Raw genomic sequence first — 27920 nt, 5'->3', positions numbered from 1 at the left:
TTTTTTCTGCGCCTATCGAGTCATTAGACGATAAGGAAATGTTGAAACCTAGACTGAAGTTTTCAGAGAAATGAATGACATTTTCCGCAATTATATCGAAAAAAATTCTCTGGTCTAAGTGAGTAGTTCATTATTCCTTTAGGTTTTATCCCCACACCCGAGGAGATAAACCTACTTATCAGGGAATTTCATGTCTATTCGTTACTTATTTGTCACAAATGCCACTCTAGGTATTTATCATCCTCAATTGCGGTTTATTTTTGATCTAACTTCCTCACCAAATTCATGTTCACCACAACTCAAATGGAAAACAGAAAGTCAATTAGTTTTCTCACATTTCATAAGTGAATAAGAACTCGTGTAATTCATTTCAATGCACTAAAGTTAGGAAATACCATTGTTGTTTTTGAAACATGGAAATGTATGTATTTAAATTTACTTTCGTAACTTTCGTTTACATAACAGTATTTGTTTTTAATTTGAATATTTGTTTCAGAAATTTTTACCTTGTAGCAAAGGGAAGTTTGAGAGCATGTCTGATCATGCTGAACCACATTTATCTCCTCACATATATGTCTTGGATAGTAATATTGTACCCATTGAAGCTTTTGGGATTCAGCGATTTATTCAATAAAATCGAAAGCGAGATGATGTTTGGATTGACGAAAATGATTACGATGTGGAACGAATGGGCAGGATATGAAGGTGATTATTTGCTTTATATATTTTCCTATTGATAGCAATTGTAGATTAAATCAGCTTATCTTCCGAGAATTCCAACAAACTTTACACCTGGCTTTATTATTTCCAAACACATGTCCCACATTAGCTGACATTTGGGAATTGATACACACATGGATAATAAAAATAAAAGCATATTATTTGTAGTATGAGAATATGCAACACCGGACATATGTTCGTAGGACCTTTTTTTCTTCAAACGACTTAACAAATCAGCAATTCGAAAATGCTGGAGCAATCTTTTGAAGTCTGCTAAAAGTCAATAATCACTGGGGGCCATATCTGGAGAAAAAGCTGGGTGGATTTCTTTTGTATTTTAGGACGGTCTTTCTTAATTTCTGCACTCAGTCCATCCAATACCGATTTGTAATAAAGGGTTTTTTTTAGAGCTATAGAATTTTAAATTGCAATAAAACAACGATGGATTATTCGATTGACATGAATTTTATTTATCCGCAAGATAATCTTGTGGCATTACATTTTGAATATGATTTCTGGCATATGACCGCCACGGCTGGCTCGGATGTAGTCGAATCTGGACGTCCAATTTTCAATGACTTTTTCCAACATTTGTGGCCGTATATCGGCAATAACACGGCGAATGTTGTCTTCCAAATGGTCAAGGCTTTGTGGCTTATCCGCATAGACCAATGACTTTATATAGCCCCACAGAAAGTAGTCTAGAGGTGTCAAATCACAAGATCTTGGAGGCCAATTCACAGGTCCAAAACGTGAAATTAGGCGGTCACCAAACGTGTCTTTCAATAAATCGATTGTGTCACGAGCTGTGTGACCTGTTGTGCCGTTTTGTTGGAACCACAGCTCCGTTTTTGAAGAAGTACGGACCAATGATTCCACTAGCCCATAAAGCGCACCAAACAGTCAGTTTTTCCGGATATAACGGTGTTTCGACATACACTTGAGGATTAGCTCCACTCCAATTGCGGCAGTTTTGTTTGTTGACGTAGCCATTCAACCAGAAGTGCGCTTCATCGCTAAACAAAATTCGCTTATGAAAACCGGGAACAACGGCATGATGAATTGCCAAACCAAACTGAGAATAAATCACTTGACAGCTGTTAAATCGGTCGCCATCTTGAGCAGTAATGCCAACTTAAAGTTATAGACCTCGAAAAAAACACCCGTTACAATATACCGTGCACATCCCAAAATACGGATGCCATAGCCTTGCCAGCTGGTGTTTGAGATTTTGATCATTTTCAGCCGCTTTCACTCACTACTTCTAACACAACTAAAGCTCTTGACAGTTCTGACAATAAGCATAACCATTGTTTTTTACAATAATAACAAAATCCAAAAAATATATTTCGTAGTTCTTTTCTAGTCTTGGAGGCAGGTGACGATATAAGGCCATGTTTGAAGGAAAGAACACTTGTCTTGGTTAACCATCAAGCACCAACAGATTTCATAATGCTCTTGAGTGCGTTCGGTGGTTGGAATCAAATTATACCAAACATAATGTGGATTATGGACCATTTTATCAGATACTCAACAGTTGGTATCGTGTCATCGATACGCAAAGATTTCTTCATACTTCAGGTAAACTCTCTTACTAAACTCATCATCAGAAATTCAGTTATTACGGAAATTTATATTGAAGAGTTCACGTTTTTTTTTTTTCAGGGAAAGGCTAAAAGAACAGAAATGTTAAGCGCCTTGGCTGAGCATATCCATAAATACTACCTACCTTTGAAAAGAAAATGGTTGGTCATCTTTCCTGAAGGTGGATTTTTGCGCAAGAGAAAAGCAAACTCGCAGAAATACGGCCAACTGAATGGTCTACCGCATTTAGAGCATGTAACAATTCCAAGGGAAGGAGCTTTGAAAGTAATCATGAACGAGTTGAAGGCTGGAAAATCGAATTTGGATCTTCCTTCCAGCGGTATGTGTGCTACTCCCAAATAGAAATGAAATATAGAATAGAAACTCAAAATTTCAAAAAAGCGATAATCGAAGTCTTTTTGTATTGCTCTATTTTGAAAAATATTGACTAAATAGCTTTCAATTTCTTCAGAATCTTTTTTGTTTCAGAGAACCGTGAAACACATAATCTGAAGTATATTTTGGATGTCACAATTGGCTATCCAAGTGGAAAACCACTTAAAATGTCAAGTATAATATTTGGTGACCATCCGCCCTGCAAGATTGTTGTGTTTTACAGACTTTATCCGATTGATGAAGTACCACAAGTTGAAGAAGGTTTTTCTGAATGGCTTTTAAACAGATGGGTTGAAAAAGAGAGAATACTGGAAAATTATTACACTACTGGAGAGTTTCCATTGGAAGCAAACTCTCAAAAACCAAGATCAGTAAAACAAGATTTCCCAGCCTATTGTACCCTACATTTAATATTTATAATGGCCACTATTATTTCTTACAATGTGTTGCTTTCTGCATTCCGAGTTTGTTTCACCTCATAAATAATAAAATTATTCTCATTATCTACTTATTTGATCAGTCTATGCAGATTATTAGTAAACCTATTTATGAAACTGAACTTCATGTTTGAATAAAAAGATGATGAAGAACAAGATACGTATTTTATCAATTCTCAAACCAAGATGCATATGATTTTCTAATACATATACAAATTTTTTGAATCAGTGGGGAATTTGGCTAAAAGCCTTCAATACGCAACTAACTAAACTATTTGAAATTGATCGGACCTCTTAGATATTAACCTAACCTGATCCAAGACTCACCAGTCACTTCTAACTTTAAGAGAGGGAGAAAATATATAACTAATAAAATACTTCTCCTAAGAGGAGAGGTAGGTCTATTCTTATTAAGAACCTTAGATAGAATTAATATTTATTAGACTAAATGGCTTAACATAAAGTTAAGCCTGCAAAAATTGCTTATAGACTCATTAGAGTTATCCCTCCCCACGGAAATCTTTAGTAAAAGGCGAAAGATTTATTCGCACCTGAGGAGAGATCAGAGTGACTGTTAAACCATTTGACTGTGGTCTTATTGCAATTGGGTATAAAGTAACCAGTTATATTCAGTTGATCTTATATTGCTATTGCTTCATGAAATATTGACGAATTCTATATATTTCGATGCCCAAATTACAATATTGAAGTATTCTTCAAATATGAAGTCTCAAAATTCAAATTACTCGTTTATTTTACCGTATTTATTGAAAAAAACCTTAAATACTTCCATCAAGTGCCATCTAGCGCCTCGTGGAAGAAACAAATGCGTTGCGCCACCTACTAGTGAGTAGACTAACTGCGATAAAAAGTATTCTAGAAAGAATATTCTTTATAGATTTCTGTTTATCGCATTTAGGCTTTACACTACTAGGTGGCGGTAACTGTGCAACTCAGTTTTTTATTGTTACATAATAATTGAGCGCTAATCATTTTGTTAAAACCTCTGTATTTTTGGAGTTCTCCGTCCGGCCGTAAACACGATTATTTTCGAATGGAAGATCCCAGAAACTTGAAATTTTGAGGAGAGGTTTGGATTTCCAATGTTGAGTTCGTTAACGAGCAAAATCCAACTAGGGGTTCCTTGAATATGACCGTTCGAAATATTGTCTTCCTCATAATTTTGAATTCGGTTTATGTGAATTCTGCATGCAGATGTAGAAAAACAGTCTGAAGCCACGTGCAAAATTTCATGTTAATCGCGTCACTAGAACAACAGAAATTCAAAGAAAAATAACAATATCAAGAATTTCATTTTGATCGTGCCACTAGGATCCAAACATTTAAGCAGCATTTCGAAAAAAAAATGTCCAGTACATATTTCCATTACAACAGATTGATCTAGGTTCAAATTTAGGTTGTGTGTAGCACATGTCGAGTGAATGAGTGATTTTCTTGATTTTTTAAAGCAATCTCATAGGCTATTTGAATTTCATATATGAAAACAGCGCATAGAGATGTTATTTACTACACATGACAAGTTGACTAGAATATCATGTGTTCATTTTGGCAATATTTGAGGAGCATCTATTGTCAAATAAGCCTTATTATATTTTACTTAATTCTAAACAGGATTTTCCAAGTATGTTAGACATAAAATTCAAGAAAAATTACATTAGTTTTCTATTAATATCTATGGAGTCATCTCATTTAATCAGGCATGCACTCTGCCTCCTTCTGCTTGTTTAGGAAAATTGTTGTTTGCCCAGCACGTCAAAAAAATTTCGTCTATTGTTGGGTTCTTATGAAAATAATACGATTAATTGTTATCTTCGACGAGAAATTGATCAAATAGAATGTGTTGAAATTTCCTTTTGTCCTGATAAACATATAAATGAAACAGGTGCTTGTACTGTTTGAGTGATGCTGATGGGCTGGTTTTCAAATTAATCGAAAATGAAGTTGGTTTTTGCCCTTGTTATATTGGTTTCTTTAACATCGTCCAAGAGTCAGAGTGTGAGCCCAAACATTTTGGAGACAATTTCAAAATTGTCGAATAACACGCAATTAGAGAATACAATATCAGTTTCCAACCTACTGTCTTTTTATGAAAAATATAATGAGGCAAGCCAACTTTTGAAGGAGTCGTTGGATATTGATTCTGCTTGTTTCCGACAAATTCGGTCTGTTGTTGAAGGTATCGAAAATAAAGAACTATGGGCCGTACAGAGTAAGTAAAATTTGGTCAATATTTAAATTGAATACTCTTTTCCTATACTTAAAAGCATCCCGATATTCACTCAAACTTTACCCACTGTCGAAACATCTTAATTCTTTCACTTTTTCTTCCTAGTTACTTTTAAAAATAACCTTTCACCAAAACTTATTTATTGAGTTTCAACGAATTTTTCAGTGTTGGACTCTTCAGCGAAATTTCCACCAGGTATTTTGTTTGGAAATATCCTTAGTTTCGGAAATTACGAAGAATGTACCGAGATACAACACTTTGATGAAAGCCTAAAAACAGACATAAAAGGACAATATTGCAATACTGCAGTTACTTTAGGAAGAAGCTCAGTTGATTTTGACATTTTTGACGATAATTTATTAGCAGCAGCTAAAGAGGTAATTCTTTCAACTCTTACTTTAGTTGTTAGATCCTGCCATTTTATTATATTCCGGGAATTGGACAAAGAAACACAAAATAATAATGAATATAATATTAATAATAAATGTATATGTGGCCATCGTAAATATAATATAAACCTTTATTCATCCAAATTTAAAATCAACAATTTCCCAAATGTTACACTCATTACTCAATTGTTGACCATCCTGAAAAACTTTGATAGTGCTCTCAGTCAGTCTGTCGGTATGTGTATTCGCATATTCTTCTAACAGCCTCAGTTCATTCATTTGTTATGGGATTTTAAAGAAATTTGGTGTGGTTATACATTTCAGTTTGACTTTACTGAAATTGGAATGACCTTTGGTTTATGTGTGCCTTCTGGATGTACCACAAGAGATCTTCAAAATATCAGCGATGCATTATTTCCAGGAATTCTACCAATTCGAATGACGTTCATAGAAAAATTCTGTTCTTCTAAAGATACAGAGGCTCCTTTACCAACCAGAAGTATTATAGGCTTGTGAGTATGATTTCTTTTTGTGCGATGAATTTTATTAATTTGTAATTTCAGATTTATATTTTCTATTTTTGGGCTGTTACTTATACTGGGGACAGTGGTGGATATCGTTGATTCTACAGGTAAATTCACTTATAATGATATATTCCAGTAATTTTAGCAGTGCCACGAAGTCATAAAACGTTTTTTAGCTTCGTTGCCAGACTGAATGTTTTCCTAGTTTCACCATAAATCAACATCAACAATTGGTTGTAAAAATATTTTTACTCTTTGATTTTTTGAAAATTCGATTGTATTTGAGAATTATTTTCAACATATGAACTCTTCAAGTCGTAACAAGAAGTTTTTGATTAATACTAAAATATCATTAGGTGCGACGTCATGTCAATACTAAATTAATAATACTAAAGGGTGCTTTTTTTCGGGGTATATAACTTCAAGTTGGCATTACTGTTCAAGTGATTTATTTTCAGTTTGGTTTGGCAATTCATCATGAATAGACACACGTCTGAACAACGCTTCCAAATAGTGCAATTTTATTTTGAAAATAATGGTTCTGTGCGGAATACGTATCGCGCACTATTTTAGTTTGTTTCACGATGAAGCGTACTTCTGGTTGAATGGCTACGTCAACAAACAAAATTGCCGCATTTAGAGTGAAGCTAATCCTCAAGTGTATGTCGAAACACCTTTACATCCAGAAAAACTGACTGTTTGGTGAGCTTTATGGGCTGATGGTGGAATCATTGGTCCGTACTTCTTCAAAAACGATGATGGCCAGAACGTTACAGTCAATGGTGATCGGTATAGAGCTTGATTACTAACTTTTTCATTCCTGAATTGAACAACCATGATGTCCAGGAGCTGTGGTTGAGCAACAAAACGGCGCAACATGTCCCACAGCTCGTGCCACAATCGATTTATTGAAAGACACGTTTGGTGACCGCCTAATTTCACGTTTTGGACCTGTGAATTGGCCTCCAAGATCTTGTGATTTAACACCGCTAGACTACTTTCTGTGGGGCTATGTAAAGTCATTGGTCTATGCGGATAAGCCACAAACCCTTGACCATTTGGAAGACAACATTCGCCGTGTTATTGCCGATATACGGCCACAAATGTTGGAAAAAGTCATCGAAAATTGGACGTCCAGATTGGACTACATCCGAGCCAGCCGTGGCGGTCATATGCCAGAAATCATATTTAAAAAGTAATGCCACAAGATTATCTTGCGGATAAATAAAATTCATGTCAATCGAATAATCCATCGTTGTTTTATTGCAATTTGAAGCTCTATGGCTCTTAAAAAAACACCCTTTACAATCATTCAAAAGTGCCCTTAGGTCCAAATATATTTGCAGGAACTATTATCACGTTACTCTATTACTACTTTCCCTAATTTTAGCTTTATTTTTGCTAGTAGATACTCTGTTATAGCCAGCCCCTTGAGAATGTATAATAAAAAAAAGTTGTAGAGCCGCCCCAAACAACTTTCAAAGCTTGGTATAATACTACTCAAATATGTCCTAATGACACACCAAACAATCAGCTTCCTGCAATTAATTTGAACCCAAACTGACTCATTACGATATTATAGTTTATACATATATTTAATCATCATTATTTTGAATTATAACAGATAACAACTCCATTCTCAGATGCTTCTCAGTTTATACAAATGGAAAAAAGCTCTTCTACTCCAAAACAGGCGAAGACTCTTTGCTTTGTTTGAATGGATTGAGAGTGCTAAGTATGATGCTGATAATTTTGGGTCACAGGCTCATCATGACAAATGGAATGCCAGCAGTGAATACAATTGTTTTGGAAAGTGTAAGCCTCTTTGATTCCTCATTTGAAATACCATCCTTGTCCTAGACTTCAAGTCATTAGGAACCTATCTTGAAAAAGTTTCTGGAAAATTAGTTACTGTTGATTCGATTACTTCTCATATAACTTGTATAGCGAGAATCCCTGCAAAAAAATCTGCATTGATGATATGTAGTTTTCAAACCTTGCTTAATAATATGCCTATTTTTTAATTTCAGTGGATGGCAACTTGGTATAACTATATCTTCATCGGATTGGGTTTCGCTGTTGATACCTTCTTCACGATAAGTGGCTTATTAGTAGTCTATTTGTTCATGAGAATTAACGAAAAAGGCCAATCAATTCACTGGGGAATGTTCTATGTACACAGGTTCTTGAGGTAGGCTATTCCTTCTTGAATAAGTTCAAGATAGTTCAAAACGTTAAGAAATATCCATCTCAGATAAAAATCAATTGTCTTAGATCGGTAATATACTCGATACGAAACTAAGTGGTCCCTGCCTAATACACCTCTAATCTCTAAAGGTTGGGTTTGAGTCTATATTACGCAGCCTTTGACGGTAACAATTCTAGGGCTAAAAATTAATTCAATTTTTTTTCAGACTAACACCTTCTTTAATCATGGTTGTGCTCTTTTACTGTACCATGGTAAATTTATTTCAATACGAACCGTTCGCTCTACTAGACGATTATTTGGGCGTAACATGCAGGGAATATTGGTGGACCACGATTCTGTACATTGAGAACTATTGGAATCCAAATAATATGGTAAGGCACACGTAGATCAAAATTTGCCTAATATTACCAATATTTATTTTAAGTGTGCTGTACACTCGTGGTATTTGGCTGTCGATACACAACTTTATATGTTGTCACCTATTTTACTGATACCTTTGACGAAATACCCGAAAGCAACAGTCACCTCGATGATTTTGATAGTATTGTTGTCGATGTGTGCCGCCTTTGAAGCAACTTGGCAGAAAAACTTAGGTGCAACATATTTGCAGTGAGTATACTTAGCTGATTGTAAGTATGATTTCGTACAATTTTCGTACTTGAAGTGAAGGGAAGAAACTAAACTGATATTCTCATTTTTTTTCAATCACCAGTCAGAACCCTGAGGAATACAAGACTTTGTACACTCCAACGCACATACGTGTAGCACCTTGGATGCTTGGAGCTATAACAGGATACTTCATTGCAAAAAATAGAGGACGACCTTTTCATATCAACAAGGTAGGTAATGATTATATTACTTACATGATGAAGAAGCACATGTCTTATACATCTCTTATGAGAAAATTCATGTGAAGGGTGTTTTTTTTTTAGAGCTATAGAACTTTAAATTGCAATTAAACAACGATGAATTATTCGATTTATATGAATTTTATTTATCTGCAAGATAATCTTGTGGCATTACATTTTAAATATGATTTCTGGCATATGACCGCCACGCCTGGCTCGGATGTAGTCCAATCTGGACGTCTAATTTTCGATGACATTTGTGGCCGTATATCGGCAATAACACGGCGAATGTTGTCTTCCAAATGGTCAAGGGTTTGTGGCTTATCCTCATAGATCAATGACTTCACATAGCCCCACAGAAAGAAGTCTAGCGGTGTTAAATCACAAGATCTTGGAGGCCAATTCTTAGGTCCAAAACGTGAAATTAGGCGGTCACCAAACGTGTCTTTCAATAAATGGATTGTGGCACGAGCTGTGTGACATGTTGCGCTGTCTTGTTGGAACCACAGCTCCTAGACATCATGGTTGTACAATTCAGGAATGAAAAAGTTAGTAACCATGGCTCTATACCGATCACCATTGACTGTAACTTTCTGGCCATCATCGTTTTTGAAGAAGTACGGACCAATGATTCCACCATCCCATAAAGCGCACCAAACAGTTAGTTTTTCTGGATGTAACGGTGTTTCGACATACACTTGAGGATTAGCTTCACTCCAAATGCGGCAGTTTTGTTTGTTGACGTAGCTATTCAACCAGAAGTGCGCTTAATCGCTAAACAAAATAAAATGGACGTAGTGCGCGATACGTATTCCGCACAGAACCATTATTTTCGAAATGAAATTGCACTATTTACAAGCGTTGTTCAGGCGTGAGTCTATTGATGATGAATTGCCAAACCAAACTGAGAATAAATCACTTGACAGCTGTTAAATCGGTCGCCATCTTGAAGAGTAATGCCAACTTAAAGTTATATACCTTGAAAAAAAACACCCATTATATGTTCCACAATTAAAAAAATTGAATTCCATTTTTTTTCCAGTTTTTAGTTTTGTTGCTATGGATCATCTCTGTGGGTTCACTATTGTTGGTATTGCTCGTTCAGAAGGTTTACCACGACAATGAATACGACGTGTGGTATTCAGCTATTTACAACACGTTTGCAAGATCTGTTTGGGGAGCAGCAGTCTGTATTGTTATACTGCTGTGCGTCTTCGGCTATGGAGGTAAGAAGTTTCAAATTGTTTTTATTTAATTTCGATGGTGCTTTCTTCATCAAAAAAAAATTGCTTGAGCCTCATTCAAAGTCATATCCTCCCAAGAACGTGTAGAGTATTCCTTCAATGTATTCAACTCAAGTATTTAAACTTTTTCAGGCATCATAAATACCTTTTTATCTTGTCCCCTATTCAATGTACTCATTAGGATCAACTATGCAGTATATTTGGTTCATATGATGGTGACTGTCAGTATTCTGGCCAAAATAAGGATGCCAATATTTCTCAGCAACTTCAACGTTGTGAGTATAACCCATTGAAATAAAACCAATGATATATTTCATGTAAAAGCAATTGTAAAATGTTTGTCCTTTATGCATTACTACAACATTCATCCTAATACCATGACACTTTCGGAAGTTGTTAACATTGTCGAATTAAAAGCCCTAATTTGTTCAAAAGAAAAAAAAATCAATCCCACACATTCACCAATTTTAAACTCGAATTTGGGACCATGTGTATAATTATTTCATGGTCATGTCCTTATGTTTTTCAGATCCATGAGGCACTAGGTGATTACCCGATAATACTTTTAGTGGCTGTTATATGGACATTAGCATTTGAATCACCCGTTATTGCCTTAGAGAAAATCTTCTTACCTAAAGGTAAATTTTCTAACCTCCTCAGTTACAATATTAAACATTTTTTGTAATTGCAGATAAAGGGGATAAAAAAAAACTGTCCATGGATAAGAATGATTCGAATGGAAGCTGTGAGACTGTTATTGTTAAGTAGTTGAGCGATTTTTGTTATTACTGGATAGAATTATTGTAGAATATAACTTACTATCTTAATTGAATGTTAACTTATTAAATATTTTGGACTATAAGATGTTTCATTATCCTTCTTCTAGCAATCATTTTGAGCATTGCTGGGGCGTTAAGATGTGTTGAACTGATGAGTTTGATATGGTACTCTAGAACATCCTATACAGAGTGTCCCGTAAAGACCACGTCAAAAAAATCTAGATCTGCATGATGTTTTCGCAAAATTTGCCGGCAAAATTGAATTTCGTTGAGGTGAATAATTATGCGAGTAATATTTTCGCACGTAAACAATTGCCATTGTTCACTAAGTAATGCAACATCGAAGATTTCTCAACAGAATTGACAAACTTGATTTTGTCAGAAACGTACCCATTTGGATAAAAATAGCCATATCATAACAAATTACTTGTGTGATACCTTTTTGAAATCACTATAAAATAGACAATTTATTGGTGTAATGTGCAGCAGTAGCTCGGTACATTTTGTTTCCACTACGATGGGCTAAACTTCATGAACAAAATAATCCACTACCAAAATTTCCAATAAAAATATTTCTCATAGCCACCCTTTAAAATGTTCGGAGGATGTTTTCAATGTAAACGTTGGAATCATTCTTCAGCAATATTTTACTGAAAAAATTAACCAAAAAGATGTAAAATTGTACCAACCGTAAGCACAAACTATGGGAAGGGGCAAAAATTCATCATTTTCCAACAAAAAAAAAATATTTCGGAAACGGTAAGACTTTTATAATGGGAGTTTTGTCATAGCAGGTGGGTTATCCTTTGATCTACATTCTCCCTCGGTTTGACGTGGTCTTTACGGGACACCCTGTATATGGGTCGTCCAAAAAATTCTTTGTTTCAACACTTGGTATGGGTTTATTGAAAATATCCTAATCTGCACACATGTTACCAGCATATTAATTGTTTGTGACATAATACTCATTTCATGATAAATTTTTAAATGTGCCTACCACTGATAAGAGGTCCCTATTAATGACTTTTTACTATCGAAAACTCAAAGTACGAAGAAAATACTCAACATAAACAAAGTATTATCTACCTATATAGACATGAATCTAAAACTCGTTATATTCTACGTTTTACTCCATGTTTCTATGAATGATTTCTCAACTGTTGAATCTGCAAGATTCATTAAGCACACCATCAGCATAGTTTTGAGGAAACTGGAAAATGTGGTTGATGACACTTTGATAAACACAGATTGCGGAAAGGATTTGAAATTACTTATACATGATATAATTACAAGAAAGAAATGGGCTTTACAAAGTGAGTATTCAGAATTGGAATATTGGAGCTTTTCAATTCAAGTATAAGAAATGTTGCAATTCTTATTATTTTCACATCACCCAAAAATATATGTATCGTATTTCAGAGATGCGATAATCGATTTTAAATTGATATGATCTGTTTTTATAGGAAATTTTATAGATTGATTCCTCCGTAATCAGTGAATTGATTTAAAAGTGATATCTACAAGTCTTAAAGTCGACGTAATAAATCAATTTCCGATAAATTCGATTTGTACCTAAACCTAAGATAAGGTGTTCACCTAGATATATTATCTCTTCAGCACGATATCTGTAATTTTTGAATTTTGAGGAGATTGAGTTGGAATTTGTAATCAAACTTAATAGTATTAGACGGCCCTTCAAATATTGATAAGTTTGTTCATTCATTGTTATAATGAATGATGAAAGTCTATATTATATAAGTATCAGCCAAGCAAATTTATATCGCAAAATATGATTCAGAAAGATTGATTTTTTTATATCTTATGGTATTAAACCTGAACGCCTCAAAGAATTGCTCATCCAAAAATCTGTCAAAAGCTTTCAGATTTTTTTCTGTCAGATCTATTTCTTTATATATGCAACAATTGTAGGCACAGTCAGATTCAAAAACCGATCTTATAAAGGGTGTTTTTTTTAAAGCTATAGAACTTTAAATTGTAATAAAACAACGATGGATTATTCGATTGACATGAATTTTGATTATCCGCAAGATAATCTTGTGGCATTACATTTTAAATATGATTTCTGGCATATGACCGCCACGGCTGGCTCGGATGTAGTCCAATCTGGACGTCCAATTTTCGATGACTTTTCCCAACATTTGTGACCGTATATCGGCAATAACACGGCGAATGCTGTCTTCCAAATGGTCAAGGGTTTGTGGCTTATCCGCATAGACCAATGACTTTACATAGCCCCACAGAAAGTAGTCTAACGATGATAAATCACAAGATCTTGGAGGCCAATTCAAAGGTAAAAAACGTGAAATTAGGCGGTCACCAAACGTGTCTTTCAATAAATCGATTGTGGCACGAGCTGTGTGACATGTTGCGCCGTCTTGTTGGAACCACAGCTCCTGGGCATCATGGTTGTTCAATTCAAGAATGAAAAAGTTAGTAATCATGGCTCTATACCGATCACCATTGGCTGTAACGTTCTGGCCATCATCGTTTTTGAAGAAGTACGATTCCACCATCCCATAAAGCGCACCAAACAGTCAGTTTTTCTGGATGTAACGGTGTTTCGACATACACTTGAGGATTAGCTTCACTCCAAATGCGGCAGTTCTGTTTGTTGACGTAGCCATTCAACCAGAAGTACGCTTCATCGCTAAACAAAATAAAATGGCCGTAGTGCTCGATACGTATTCCGCACACAACCATTATTTTCGAAATAAAATTGCACTATTTGCAAGCTTTGTTTAGGCGTGAGTCTATTCATGGTGAATTGTCAGACCAAACTGAAGATAAATCACTTGACAACTGTTAAATCGGTCGCCATCTTGAACAGTAATGCCAACTTAAAGTTATATACCTCGAAAGAAAACACCCTATATAAGAGTGGTAGATCTTAGGTGTGTGTTCACTTCTCGGTTATTGACTTCATTCGCACTAAGTTTACGTCTAGGCATTATTGCAAAACAAATTTTCAGATTTGAATCAAAGTTAACTGTAAGAACGTAAAACGAGAACTCATCCAAAACATTATGAGTATACTTTTTATCTTTCATGAATGAACATATGGTTGACAAGAATCGTCAACTTTTGAAACGGTCACAAAATTCTTGAACTTCCTTAACTTTTATGGAGCAGTATATTCAATACAATATTCTTTACCACAAAAAGCTCTCTCTCATAGTTCTTCCTTACAGGTCATTTTTTCTTCGCTTATCTAGATGTTTCGCACTCAAAAAGAAAAATTAAACCATTGTGTAAATTTGCAGTATTTTTAATAAGTTGAGTGAAATCCAAAATCATTTAACAAATAAACTTTCAGTGATTGATGCAAGTGCCAAGATTGGATCAGGTTTGTTAGTTGGTAATATCCATCAAATTGGAAATTTCGATGAGTGTCTAGATATTCAGGAAGAAAGCGATGGACGAAAAATAACAGGCCAGTACTGCAGTATTTTCATCAGTCCAAAAAACGCCACAGAAGTGTCATCAGAATTCAAATTTTTTTACGATCCATCGAAAGTGAGTCTGAATGATTTAGATTTTCAATTCCATGCTTTGTGAAACTGCCTTACCTTTTCTATATTTCAGATATCAAGCTACGTGAACACCAAAGCTATAAAATTTCTTCGTAGAAATTCTAAGTTTCTCAAAATGTCATATGGATTATGCCTGCCTTCTTCCTGTTCTTTGGAAAATATACAAACTATTTGGAGTTACATAGAAATGAGTTTTTCTCTGCCCGTAGATGTGGAATTCAATGACCTACTATGTGATTACAAAGACAAGCCAAGATTTAGTTTTGGAGTAGAACCATTTATATTGTGAGTATCGACATGGAGGAATTATATATATTTGAAACAATATTGAAGCTTGAACCCATGCGAATTATTTTGTAATTCCAGCTTAGGATTTGGACTATATTTTTGTGCACTGTTTGCAGCAACAATCTTCGACATTTTCTACTTTGACGGTGGTGAGTATTTCTTTGATCAACAAATACAAAAGTTAAAAAGATGCCAAGAGATTTTCAAAATTCCCGATTTTTCTAAATTTTCAATAGATTTGTCAAATTGCATTTTTTTTGTGAGAAGGGCTATTCTTCTTCCATGAGTTGAAAAATTTCCATACCCATGATTCATTTTAAAATATACCTATCACAATCATGGTACAGGTACAGTAATTTGCATCAATTTTTTTAAATTCTTAGATGAAAAGAGCTTGTACAGTTATATCTGTACATTTTCTTTGAGAAGATGCGCTGCAAAGTTATTCTCGACACAAGTGGGGGAGGATAATATATCAAGCATTAATGGTCTCAAAGTTTTAAGCATGTTGTGGGTACTTCTGGGACATCGATTTCTGATAAACGCTTTTCTTCCCAATGTGAATGCTTTATTTTTGTTCGAGGTGAGTTTGTTATTTCTCAAGAATATAACAAGGAATTTGATACACTTTTTCCCTTTATAGTGGAAAGATAATTTGGAGAATATGGCAGTTCTAGGTGCTACTGTTTCTGTTGATTCATTTCTAACAATAAGTGGCCTACTCTTGTCTTACATCTATTTGAGATACACAGAAATAAAAAATGTTAAAGTGAATATGGTTTCTTTCTATATGATAAGGATATGCAGGTAAGTAGAAGTTGCATAAATAAATAATATATATCCACAATTTTTTGTTGTTGTTGATATGATGATGATGATATTATTTCAAATTTATTACAGATTAACACCTCCTCTGTTAGCAACTATATTGATCTATATAGCAGTTTTGAAATATATTACAGATGGTCCCTTGTGGCAGGCCTTTTCGGCAAAGATGGCTTTCAACTGTTTCTTTTACGGATGGATGAATGTACTGTATATCAATAACTTCCTAACTCTTCAAGACCAGGTATATTAATTAGAAATAAATCATTAGAATAACTTTTTCTCGGACTTAATAAATATTCATTGAATTTAAGCCCAAAAGCTCATCCAAAGAGTGACACGTTTTGGATGGAGAGGCTTTCAAACCATCATCCTTGGATTTTTCGAGCCTGAAAATCTTTAATTTTTAGTTATTTTCCAAAATCATTAACAACTGATTGAAATTTTCAGTGTATAGGTCAGTCATGGTATCTATCAGTGGATTCTCAACTGTACTTCATGTTCCCATTGATCTTCTTCTCTATCAAGAAGAATCCTAAGAAAACATTCTACTGGATGTTTGTTTTTGGTATATGCTCTTCCATATCTACTCTCATTATAACTCTTTACTATGGATATAATTTCATTTTAGAGTAAGTATTTGGTTGCTAATGTTCTTATTCAAATTTAAGGCATAAACATACAAATATGTATAAGTATAATAGACTTAAAAAATCTATAAAATCGAGTTGAAATCGCATACAATATTGGAAACTTTTCAGCTTATAAGTTTTATGCTTCTTTAGTTGAAGTTTTTATCGACAAGAATATAATTGGTCTAGGTTTATCATATATCATTAATAGTAGGTAGTGATGGGAAACAGTAACATAACATACATACATACATACATAATAGAATTCCTACAAGCATTAATCTTCTCAGAGGTCTCACAAAGTTCTAGGACTATAATACATTGAAGAACAATTGTCATTTGGATCTGTTCTATGAAAAACTAACCTCTTGATCAGAGCTTTTGATCACAGTATAAAATTGGCATTTTTTCAGCTTGAGATATGTTAATAGTGTTTACCAAAGTACATTTTTAAGAATGCCTGTCTGGTTGATAGGTGTTACCACTGGATATTTCATCTTTAAGTATAAGGACAAGGATTTTCCAATAGAAAAAGTGAGTTATATTACCTTACCATCAACACTATGTGTGTTTGTGTTGTAACTTTTATAGGATTTTTTTTTCAATATTGTTTTTCAGAATTTGAAAAACATTTTATGGGTTTTATCATTCGTCATTCTGAATGGAATTGTCTTTGGTCAAGTTTTCCTCTTAAGACATGAAAATAAATCTTTACTGAGTGCCCTTTTCAATGCTTTTGGAAGGCCATTATGGGCTCTGACTATATGCTGGATAATATTTGCCTGTGTTACGAAAAATGCTGGTGAGTAATTCTTTTGACAAATAAACTAATGAAGGATATGCCTTTCAAGTACATTTTTTTCATAAAAGTGTAAAGGTTAAAGCAAATGCTCATGCCAAATTCTTTTCAGGAATGGTAAATACGTTCCTATCCTTGTCTATTTTCAACTTCTTAGCAAAACTGACGTACAGCTTATTTTTAATACATATGCTCGTTTTATTTGTCATATCTGGAAGAAGGAGACATACTGATCATTTTAGTAACATACGGGCGGTGAGTAATGTTGTTTATTTATGAATTATTTAAATCTGTATCACACAAAGTCTTTTTCATGTATGTTTCTGAGCCTGACATGAATGACAAATTTTTGCTCCAAGCGAAATTTTGTGATGATGAAATTTCCAGAACCATGAAAGATTCTAGCAATATATCAAAGTTTTTTATTTGAAGCGCCAAAAACTTCCTGTGCCTGCCCTGTATTCGAATATCTGCGTAGTATCAACAATAAGCAAAAAGTAATCAATTGTTTATTGCACAATAATTCGTCTGGCGCTCTGTATCTATCGCTTATGATTCATATATTAATTGATAGATAATTCAAACCTACCTTTGATACTCACCTTGTTCATCTTGTAAAGGGTCAATAGCGATATTTCGCAACAATTTGTACGAAGGTTTTCCGAAAAAAAAATTTTTTCTCAAGAATCCCATCAACTCATGAGCCGTTGAGTTTTATTTTAACCCAAGTTACGGCATATTGCTGAAATTGTCATCGAATAAGCTATCTAATGATTCAATAATATAAAGGGTGTTTTTTTTAGAGCTATAGAACTTTAAATTGCAATAAAACAACGATGGATTATTCGATTGACATGAATTTTATTTATCCGCAAGATAATCTTGTGGCATTACGTTTTAAATATGATTTCTGGCATATGACCGCCACGGCTGGCTCGGATGTAGTCCAATATGGACGTCCAATTTTCGATGACTTTTTCCAACATTTGTGGCCGTATATCGGCAATAACACGGCGAATGTTGTCTTCCAAAATGGTCAAGGGTTTGTGGCTTATCCGCATAGACCAATGACTTTACATAGCCCCACAGAAAGTAGTCTAGCGGTGTTAAACCACAAGATCTTGGAGGCCAATTCACAGGTCCAAAACGTGAAATTAGGCGGTCACCAAACGTGTCTTTCAATAAATCGATTGTGGCACGAGCTGTGTGACATGTTGCGCCATCTTGTTGGAACCACAGCTCCTGGACATCATGGTTGTTCAATTCAGGAATGAAAAAGTTAGTAATCATGGCTCTATACCGATCACCATTGAGTGTAACGTTCTGGCCATCATCGTTTTGGAAGAAGTACGGACCAATGATTCCACCAGCCCATAAAGCGCACCAAACAGTCAGTTTTTCTGGATGTAACGGTGTTTCGACATACACTTGAGGATTAGCTTCACTCCAAATGCGGCAGTTTCGTTTGTTGACGTAGCCATTCAACCAGAAGTGCGCTTCATCGCTAAACAAAATAAAATGGACGTAGTGCGCGATATGTATTCCGCACAGAACCATTATTTTCGAAATAAAATTGCACTATTTGCAAGCGTTGTTCAGGCGCGAGTCTATTCATGATGAATTGCCAAACCAAACTGAGAATAAATCACTTGACAGCTGTTAAATCGGTCACCATCTTCAACAGTAATGCCAACTTAAAGTTTTATACCTCGTAAAAAAAAACCCGTTACTAGGTGTGCCATTTGAATTTAGAAAGTAGTCTGTTTCCGGCATAATCGGAAGTTCTAGAGATCTGAGAATATTTTAGGGGGAAAATCATTATCTGACATTCGAATCTATGATTAGTTTCCCATGAAAGTCCAAAGGACCATCTCTCCAACATTGATATTTAGATGAATTCATTAAATTTTAAATTCACAGATCCATGAATTTTGTGGAGACACAATCTTCAGTGTGATGGTTGCCACATGTTTCACACTTCTGTTTGAAGCTCCCATCATCACGCTAGGAAAAAAAGTTTTTCGAAGATGTAAGAACGCTACTTCATTTCAGCTTTTCTAGATTCAATAATTATTGATTTCAGTTGAAAAAGTTGGGTCTGAAGAGAAGCAAGATCCTCTGAGAGCAATTATAAGGTATAAACTGTGGTTTCTACCCGTTGAAACCTATAGCAATACAAAAGTGGAATGAAGTTTTAATGATGAACTTGAAGGATCAGTAGATGAATAATTATTATTTACAAATGTATTGATCAAGAAATATAAACATCAATTTGTATTTTTTTTAAATATTCCTTGAATAAAAAATAGACGAATATTTTCTTCATTTATATATCTTCAAGATAATTCAGCCAGAATATTAACAATCATAACTTGTAGTAAAAATTCAGAATCAATAATTCGATCATTGATCCAAATAGATCAAGATTCACGGAAAAATATCTTTATTGCGTATAGATTTGAAAGATAGGCATAGATTTGCCACAAATCAAAGTAAAAGACGTATTATCCTTTCATCGAAAAAATAGACGAACAATAGAGAGAGACAAACTGGATACTTAACCTATTATCATGATATCGATTACAAAAGTAGAAATCATTCATATTACCCAACTTCGTTTAAAAATTTTCAAACAACCAGACAACAGACAAATAGGTGGATAAGTTGCCAAAATGAGATCTTTAATTTTATTTATATTTTTTTTTAATTTCGTATTTTGTGTGAGTTCTTTTTTCGAAGAAGATTGTTTAAAGAAAGTTGTCGAATCTCATATTGAGGGAAAATGTGCGAATCAACTGAAAACATTGTGCAGACGTCATGATTTGTTATTCACATGTGAGTATATACAAGGTGTTTCAGGATAAAATTTTTCGAGGGGGGGTCATTCATATAATATTTTGGTCTGAGCCTTCTTAAAACTCAACTTCATTCTTTCATTCATATTTGTTTCAATTTGGATCATATTTTATACAACCAATTTTCAAACTTATATTCGAATTTACAAATTATGTAGAATACTCTACCTCAAATTAAAAATATCCATACAATAAATATTATTCATACAGTGCGTTGAAAACTTTCGTGAAATTTTTGTTTTTGTCTGGCAGTCTGGGATTCATCTTCGAGAATATTTAAGAATGGTTTGACTGCAACAAGCCAGTTGGATCTGGGAAATTATGATTTATGTCTGTCTATCGACGACAATTTGGATAATGTTCATATTTTGGGAAAATATTGTTCAACTCAGTGGGAAACAGCTGTTCCTAAGGGTGCTTTAGAAGAATTGATTTTCATTATGGAAAAATATAATCCCATGCATTTATTGACAAATAAAACATATTTGGTAAGTATCAAGTTGAGATCTAAGCACTAGTTCAATCGTATACACAAAAATGTTTACAGCTAAAGGCTATGTTGAATCAAATTCATTTAATAAGTTCAGAGTGTTCAGTACAATTGTCAAAAATTCACCAGATGATTCCTTCTAATTAGAATATTGTCAATTCTATAGGGTACAAATTTTTTACTTTTATATTCGAATTTTTTTTTGTATTAAGGTAAGAGAGAAAGAAAATGAAATTCAGAAAATTTCTGAATGATTATAACATTTTGAAGAAAAATTTCTTGAAGTTTTTCCAAAGTAGATTATTTTGCAATGAGAAAATCTAATGATTGTATAATTGTAGAAATATTAGACGTATTTCTGCATTCCAGGAGGGGATTTCGAGAACTGTCATTCAGCCTATCCAGTGGCGTACTCAATATTTTTTTTCGGGGTATGGTTTTGAAGATTCAACTCAAACCTATATTTTTTTTAATGGAACACCCTATATATCATTACTTCGTTGAATTCGTTATTTTTTTCCCTTCAAAATAATATATGATACTATGTAGGTAGGATGTTTAGAAATGTTAAAAAAACACTAAAACGTCAAATAATGATGATTTTTTGTAAATGGGCCATGAATTTTCTATGTTTCAATAAGAGGATTATTACTTTCGATTTTTAAAAGTAGTAGGTCATTGATGACACAAACATCCTTGTTGTTATTATGGCTACTATGCATTTGGGAGCATTGTTTTATCAAGTAGGCATTGGAGGGAAAAAACCAATCTGATCTAGCTGTCATCGCTATAAATTATTGTTATCATTATTGATTCTTCTTTTCTATGGGAAATCCATTGCCCATTAACAAAAAATCATCATTATTTGATGTTTTAGTGTTTTTTTAACATTTCTGAACATCCTACCTACATAGTGTCATATATCATTTTGAAGGGAAAAAAATAACGAATTCAACGAAGTAATGATACACATGGTGTTCCATTAAAAAAAACATAAGTTTGTGTTGAATCTTCAAAACCATTACCCGAAAAAAAATATTGAGTACGCCACTGGATTCTACGCAGAATTCTGATTCAGGTGTAGTTTTTACCTCAGCTTTATTTCTAATAACTTCGGAGATAAAGAAGGTGTCCGAAAAGTATCAATTTCCAAAATCCCCCTGTATCTTTTGAACGGAAACAGTTATGCACAATCTGATTAGACCAACTTGAGTTTCACGAAAAAGTAGGACAGGAACGTGAAAACCGCAAGGCTCTATCTTAAATAACAAGCGAGAAACCTGGCTGTCTCACCCAAAATGGGATGCACTGTACATTAATTTTCTTCCATTTTCTCACAGGATTCATTCCAAAATGTAGTTAAATATGAGGCTCCATCAGATGAAAAAATATATTTGACTGGATCAATCTGTATTCCTGATGCTTGTTCGCCAATAGAATTCAAGAAAGTGTTCAATCCATATATTTACCCAGTCGTTGATTTAGAATGTAATTGTCTTACAAAAGATGGGCCATATTTATCTGTCTCCGAAACAATTATCACGTGAGTTTATTGAATAATATTCAATAGTAGTAAGTTAAGATCGATGCATTAATTTTAGAATATGTATTGGTGTGATTTTGCTGGTGGTAATTGGTACTACAATTTACCATGTTTGGTTTTACAACAAATACGAAGGTGAGTGGATGATTCAAATTCAAAATAAACATCTACAATAATTGTACAAAAATAATAATAAAATGGATAAATGATGGATATCAAGATGTCAATATACAGTGTGTGAATGAAGTAAGGAACGAAATTTTCAACTCTGTATAATATTCCCTAGGACCATTAGTTTTTAGACTCTTCATAGTTATTTATAATACAAGTGCAGAAGGCATTGATATTCTTCCACGAGTTGAAAATTCAAAAACGAGCCACGAAGTGGCGAGTTTTGGAATGAACGAGTGGTAGAATGAGCCTTCTGTACGAGTATTATACATTATTTTCTCTAATTCATTGCATTTTCATTGAAATTAATGAAATATTTCCATAAATATCATTTAGTGATTTTTGCATTGAAAAATGTTGGTTGGCAGAACTGATTTCTTTAAGGCAAATTGATGAATTGACAGATAAAGCCGTGGCGGAAAGTTCGAAATACCAACATATAATAATCAAATATAACCATGAAAACTGTGCGTTTCTGATATATTCTCGCACGATTTTGTTCTACAAGATGTGGAAGAATGAACGGAATAACCACAGAATTAGAGAAATAATGTTATCTACCCAATACTAGTGGCAGAAAAATACTGTATATTTCCTTCGTATTTTATTCTTATCATTTATGTATTATTTTTTCAACAGTGGATCCTCACGAGTTGATAAAAGCTTTCTCAGCCTTTCATAATGGTAAAAAGCTCATTACCATAAGCAAGGGTAATCCAGATCAAATTCAATGTATCCATGGGCTTAGATTTCTAAGCATGATATGGGTGATTGCAGGTCATTCATTCAGTTCTGGTACCAGTTTTCCCCAAATGAATAAAGATGATGTAGATGAGGCAAGTTATTTTTTATAATAATTTTTCTAATTTTGAAAATAGGTTCGATTCATATGAGAAATTTTGTAAACAATATTTTGAATGGCCATATTTGCAGAAGCCCATCAATGAAATTAACCTATTTTGAAAATACCAAAATATGATGTCGGATTCCTCAAACTCAGTCATCTTATTTCAAATCAATTTCAGTGGAAAACAAAGTTATACTCAGAGTATATACAAGCTGGACATTATGCGGTAGACACCTTTTTCTTCCTCTCTGGTCTGCTTCTGGCTTATGGCTACATGAAACAAATGAAAGGAGTGGAAGTTGCATCACAAATCAAGGGTATACCTCTCATGATTTTGAATCGATATATAAGGTGAGTATAGATTATATATTTTGAAATTTTACACTGCAAATTTTAGTTTATATTTTATTATTCTTTCGTTGAATATATAAAGGGTGTTTTTTTTCGAGGTATATAACTTTAAGTTGGCATTACTGTTCAAGATGGTGACCGATTTAACAGCTGTCAAGTAATTTATTCTCAGTTTGGTTTGGCAATTCATCATGAATAGACTCACGCCTGAACAACGGTTGCAAATAGTGAAATTTTATTTTGAAAATAATGGTTCTGTGCGGAATACGTATCGCGCACTAGGTCCATTTTAGCGATGAAGCGCACTCCTGGTTGAATGGCTACGTCAACAAACAAAACTGCCGCATTTAGAGTGAAGCTAATCCTCAATTGTATGTCGAAACACCGTTACATCCAGAAAAACTCACTGTTTGGTGCGCTTTACGGGCTGGTGGAATCATTGGTCCGTACTTCTTCAAAAACGATGATGGCCAGAACGGTACAGTCAATGGTGATCGGTATAGAGTCATGATTACTAACTTTTTCGTTCCTGAATTGAACAACCATGATTTCCAGGAGCTGTGGTTCCAACAAGACGGCGCAACATGTCACACAGCTGGTGCCACAATCGATTTATTGAAAGACACGTTTGGTGACCGCCTAATTTCACGTTTTGGACCTGTGAATTGGACTCCAAGATCTTGTAGACTACCTTCTGTGGAGATATGTAAAGTCATTGGTCTATGCGGATAAGCCACAAACCCTTAACCATTTGGAAGACAACATTATTGCCGATATACGACCACAAATGTTGAAAAAAGTCATCGAAAATTGGACGTCCATATTGGACTACCTACATCCGAGCCAGTCGTGGCGGTCATATGCCAGAAATCATATTTAAAATATAATGCCACAAGATTATCTTGCGGATAAATAAAATTCATGTCAATCGAATAATCCATCGTTGTTTTATTGCAATTTATTTAAGTTATATAGCTCTAAAAAAACACCCTTTATAATCATTAAAAAAGAGATTCACGTCCTTGAGTGAACATATTGAAGTTGAAATTAGGATCATTGAAATTAAGCCACAAATTTGGATTAAGCCAAACTCTTTTATGAAATTCCAATCATTTTCGAAAGAAACTGTTGAGTGTTTGTTCTGACAGTGATTGCAATTTTATGATAGATTTTTTTGGAGAGTGATAGTGTTTTTTTTTTCAGGTTAACTCCAGCCGTCGCCGCACTTTTTTTCGTCTCTATTTCATTCTTTAAATCACTGGGAAATGGCCCAATGTGGTACTTATATGTGAATTACGTGAATGATACTTGTAAAAACATCTGGTTGAAGTATTTTCTTTACATACAAAACTACGGTCCTGCTGAGGATATGGTAAGAACATGATGATATTTTAATTTTTTTTTTTTACCTTTTGAAAAGTATTGAGGATAGTTAGGTAAATGGGAAAGGCTCTTTCTTGAATTGAATGAATTTGATTACGTAAATCACGCAAATGCTAGCATTTGGGCGATCATTACATTATTTCAGAAATTATAGGTAAAAATCTGAAATTCTCGAAAAAAAATGAATAATATTCCCGAGGCTGCAACTTCTCCTGGACGTAAGCTACGCCATTGAAACCTCAGTATGTTCTAGATCAGAACTTGATGTTTGAAAAACGTTTGTATTTGATGCATAGATGTTAGCAGGGTAGTCTAGTCTCTTTAAAGGCTTCAGGAGAAGTCAGCCATTATGTAGATATTGTTACAATATTTTTTTTTCTCCTGTGTTATTATTGTCTTTTTTGCAGTGCTATCTCCAAACCTGGTATTTATCTGCAGATATGCAAATGTTCGTTGTCGCTCCAATAGTTCTAATTCCTGCTGCTTTATATTTCCGTAAAAATCTACGAGTAGTCATTGCATCACTGAGTGGCTTGATAGTATTCTGCGTTGGACTTACTATAGCTATACGCTATATTGTTGATGACTACACAAAGTAAGTTGAATACTACGCAATTTTCCATCCTTAAAATATAGGTGCTCGTTTTTTATTAATATCGAAATGAATCCTCACATTGGTGAACCTTTTTCATCGCAACCAAATAACGGAAGATGATCTCCATAATTTGAGTAGTCCCTTTCTTCAACAACAATTGTCTTCGATCGGTTGAAAATTCTCACCGTTGCAAATTTAATATATTCAACGAAACAAGAAAGTTGAGGAAAATCCGGGCGTACGCCAATGCGTATCTTCGTGCCCCACGTTGGGCGCCAAAATTATGTGTAACCTCTTTGTTACAATTCAAAATGCCCGAGAAAAGTCGTTTATTTCGAGTCGTGGCGCCCAACGTGGGGCATGAAGATACGCATTGGCGTACGCCCAGATTTTCCTCAACTTTCTTGTTTCATTGAATGAATTAAATTTGCAATGTAGCTTGCTACAGATACTAGATATAATGAATTGTCCTTTTCAGTGAGTACGACACTCATTCGAGGCTATCCAACTATTTAGTAGGTATAATTGGAGGAATAATAATGCACACTTTAAGGGGAAAAGATATCAAAATCAATAAGGTTAGTTTTAATTATTATCCTTGTGGAGTGATTATGAATAAAATAGGCTGAGAATTACATTCTCATCATTTGCAGGTTGTCAACTTAGTGACATGGATCATTACTCTATCAGTTATGGTATTTCTCATTCTTTACCTACATGATGTTGTACAGAACCCAACAGTGGATAAAACGAATTTCTTCTACGCATTACAAAGACCAATTTGGAGTGCTGGTATTTTATGGATAGTTTTCTCCTGTCATTTTGGTTATGGAGGTGTGTACATTTTTTAACTTTGTACTCAATGTTTTGGATGATGTGATTAGCTTGAAATTTATGTTTTCACATACCGTTTTTGTGGTCACATTGAGACGATGTAACACTTTTTTTATACGTCACTTTTGGCTGTTCAGCTAATAGGTGAAAATTAATTGATTCAAACTATGTAATAAAATATAGGATCGTGCTAAAAACACAATGATATTCATCATGCACGTTAATAACTACTGATCTGGGAGGAAACATTTGCTTTCAATAGGTAAAATAATTATCGTTCTTGGATACTCAATATAATATTCTTTTCAGGTATAATCAATGATATTTTGAGCATTCCATGCTTTCAAATCGGCTCAAGGCTATCATATTGCATGTATATTGTTCATTTTATGGTGATTTTTCTTTATTCTGGATCACTAAGAACATACCAATTAGTCAATGACTACACTATGGTGAGTGAAACTGTAAAATATATTAAAAAAAATGGTGCATTCAGTTTCGAACGTATGATTACAATCATAGGCTTAAATTATAATTGACATCTTGAAGAAATGTACCAAATGTTCATTAATCCAATCAATGCATACTGGATAACATCATTACAAATCTTATACAGAGTGTTCCATCCACAGTTTAGAACATCCTGTATATACATTTCATATTACCAAATGAAAATTGGAAATTTTAAGATATTTCTCATCAGGATTTCTTATAGAGGGCGCTAGTTACACTGAGTTATGTTTGCTTGGCCACCGATAAGTCCAGATTTAATTCCATTTGAATTTATCAATTCGATACCAAATTTAGGTTTTTATCTGGTGAATTTAATTTTTTTATTTGTTTATTTTCAGTTGTACTTGACGTGCGGCCATGTTGTTGCTAGTATGTTAGTTGCTACAATATGGACCCTTCTCTTCGAAGCTCCGATGATCATCCTGAACAAGATGCTGTTTGGAAAATTAGGTGGGTGTTGAAATTGAATATCGATCAAATATTTCATTGAGTAATGGAATCTCATATTATATTTCAGATTCACCGAAAAAATGATGGAAGAAGCATGATTCCAGGTGTTTAAATTATGTACTCAGAAGTATCTCAATTAGTTATTAGACTTATAAGAATTTTTTATTGATTGAAATAAATATATTTTTACTTATTGGTATTTAATATTACCCCTGTCAAAAGTATTGTTGATGTAAGCATATTTGTAATAGTAATTTTCAAAAATACCAGGAATTATAGATTCCTCGGATCATTAAAAAAGTTCTACAAGCAAACGCTTTGTTTTCGAGAAACAGGGTGTGATTTTTTCGAGTTTTATTCTCATAGCACCTTTTCTTCACAAGACATTCAACTCAAATTTGGCATAGATATTCCA

General features: G+C 34.1%; 3 protein-coding genes and 1 non-coding gene across 4 annotated transcripts; 3 read left to right on the top strand and 1 right to left on the bottom strand.

Moving 5' to 3' along the window:
- The first annotated feature begins 200 nt into the window (after positions 1-200).
- Positions 201-3203, top strand: LOC123684667 (acyl-CoA:lysophosphatidylglycerol acyltransferase 1-like). Its single transcript, XM_045624006.1, has 5 exons — positions 201-421; positions 497-705; positions 2087-2301; positions 2386-2644; positions 2794-3203. Exons 1-5 carry the CDS (start codon positions 414-416, stop codon positions 3180-3182), a joined length of 1080 nt encoding a protein of 359 aa, XP_045479962.1. The 5' UTR covers positions 201-413; the 3' UTR covers positions 3183-3203.
- Positions 3204-3587: 384 nt separating this feature from the next.
- LOC123685516 lies at positions 3588-3708 on the bottom strand. The gene has a single exon (XR_006748314.1). It is a non-coding gene; the product is annotated as a U5 spliceosomal RNA (small nuclear RNA).
- A 1264-nt stretch (positions 3709-4972) lies between these two features.
- LOC123684476 lies at positions 4973-19750 on the top strand. Its single transcript, XM_045623759.1, has 26 exons — positions 4973-5367; positions 5551-5762; positions 6099-6286; positions 6338-6405; positions 7923-8113; positions 8329-8489; positions 8713-8878; positions 8932-9116; positions 9220-9346; positions 10398-10581; positions 10732-10874; positions 11129-11237; positions 11291-11363; positions 12384-12691; positions 14713-14912; positions 14982-15214; positions 15296-15366; positions 15601-15800; positions 15861-16024; positions 16118-16286; positions 16493-16674; positions 17088-17208; positions 17293-17476; positions 17586-17728; positions 19394-19502; positions 19557-19750. The coding sequence occupies exons 1-26, from the start codon at positions 5094-5096 to the stop codon at positions 19661-19663; spliced, it is 4272 nt and encodes a 1423-aa protein (XP_045479715.1). The 5' UTR covers positions 4973-5093; the 3' UTR covers positions 19664-19750.
- A 347-nt stretch (positions 19751-20097) lies between these two features.
- LOC123684097 (O-acyltransferase like protein-like) lies at positions 20098-27698 on the top strand. Its single transcript, XM_045623224.1, has 13 exons — positions 20098-20308; positions 20581-20816; positions 22159-22361; positions 22420-22496; positions 23172-23368; positions 23558-23730; positions 24934-25102; positions 25521-25708; positions 26187-26286; positions 26362-26542; positions 26852-26994; positions 27394-27505; positions 27573-27698. Exons 1-13 carry the CDS (start codon positions 20146-20148, stop codon positions 27587-27589), a joined length of 1959 nt encoding a protein of 652 aa, XP_045479180.1. The 5' UTR covers positions 20098-20145; the 3' UTR covers positions 27590-27698.
- The last annotated feature ends 222 nt before the right edge of the window (positions 27699-27920 follow it).

This window comes from Harmonia axyridis, chromosome 7 (genome assembly GCF_914767665.1).
Source record: "Harmonia axyridis chromosome 7, icHarAxyr1.1, whole genome shotgun sequence".
Classification (NCBI taxonomy): domain Eukaryota; kingdom Metazoa; phylum Arthropoda; class Insecta; order Coleoptera; family Coccinellidae; genus Harmonia; species Harmonia axyridis.
This window is presented reverse-complemented; position numbering and strand designations above follow the sequence as displayed.

Coding starts and splice junctions, on each gene's coding strand:
- LOC123684476 (XM_045623759.1), top strand. CDS start 5,094: ATGAAGTTGGTTTTTGCCCTTGTTATATTGGTTTCTTTAACATCGTCC. Junction 15,801..15,860: donor ATGCTTTATTTTTGTTCGAG/GTGAGTTTGTTA, acceptor TTCCCTTTATAG/TGGAAAGATAATTTGGAGAA. Junction 16,675..17,087: donor GGATATAATTTCATTTTAGA/GTAAGTATTTGG, acceptor GCATTTTTTCAG/CTTGAGATATGTTAATAGTG.
- LOC123684097 (XM_045623224.1), top strand. CDS start 20,146: ATGAGATCTTTAATTTTATTTATATTTTTTTTTAATTTCGTATTTTGT. Junction 23,369..23,557: donor ATAAAGATGATGTAGATGAG/GCAAGTTATTTT, acceptor AATCAATTTCAG/TGGAAAACAAAGTTATACTC. Junction 23,731..24,933: donor ATTTTGAATCGATATATAAG/GTGAGTATAGAT, acceptor TTTTTTTTTCAG/GTTAACTCCAGCCGTCGCCG.
- LOC123684667 (XM_045624006.1), top strand. Junction 706..2,086: donor CGAATGGGCAGGATATGAAG/GTGATTATTTGC, acceptor GTTCTTTTCTAG/TCTTGGAGGCAGGTGACGAT. Junction 2,645..2,793: donor TTTGGATCTTCCTTCCAGCG/GTATGTGTGCTA, acceptor TTTTTGTTTCAG/AGAACCGTGAAACACATAAT.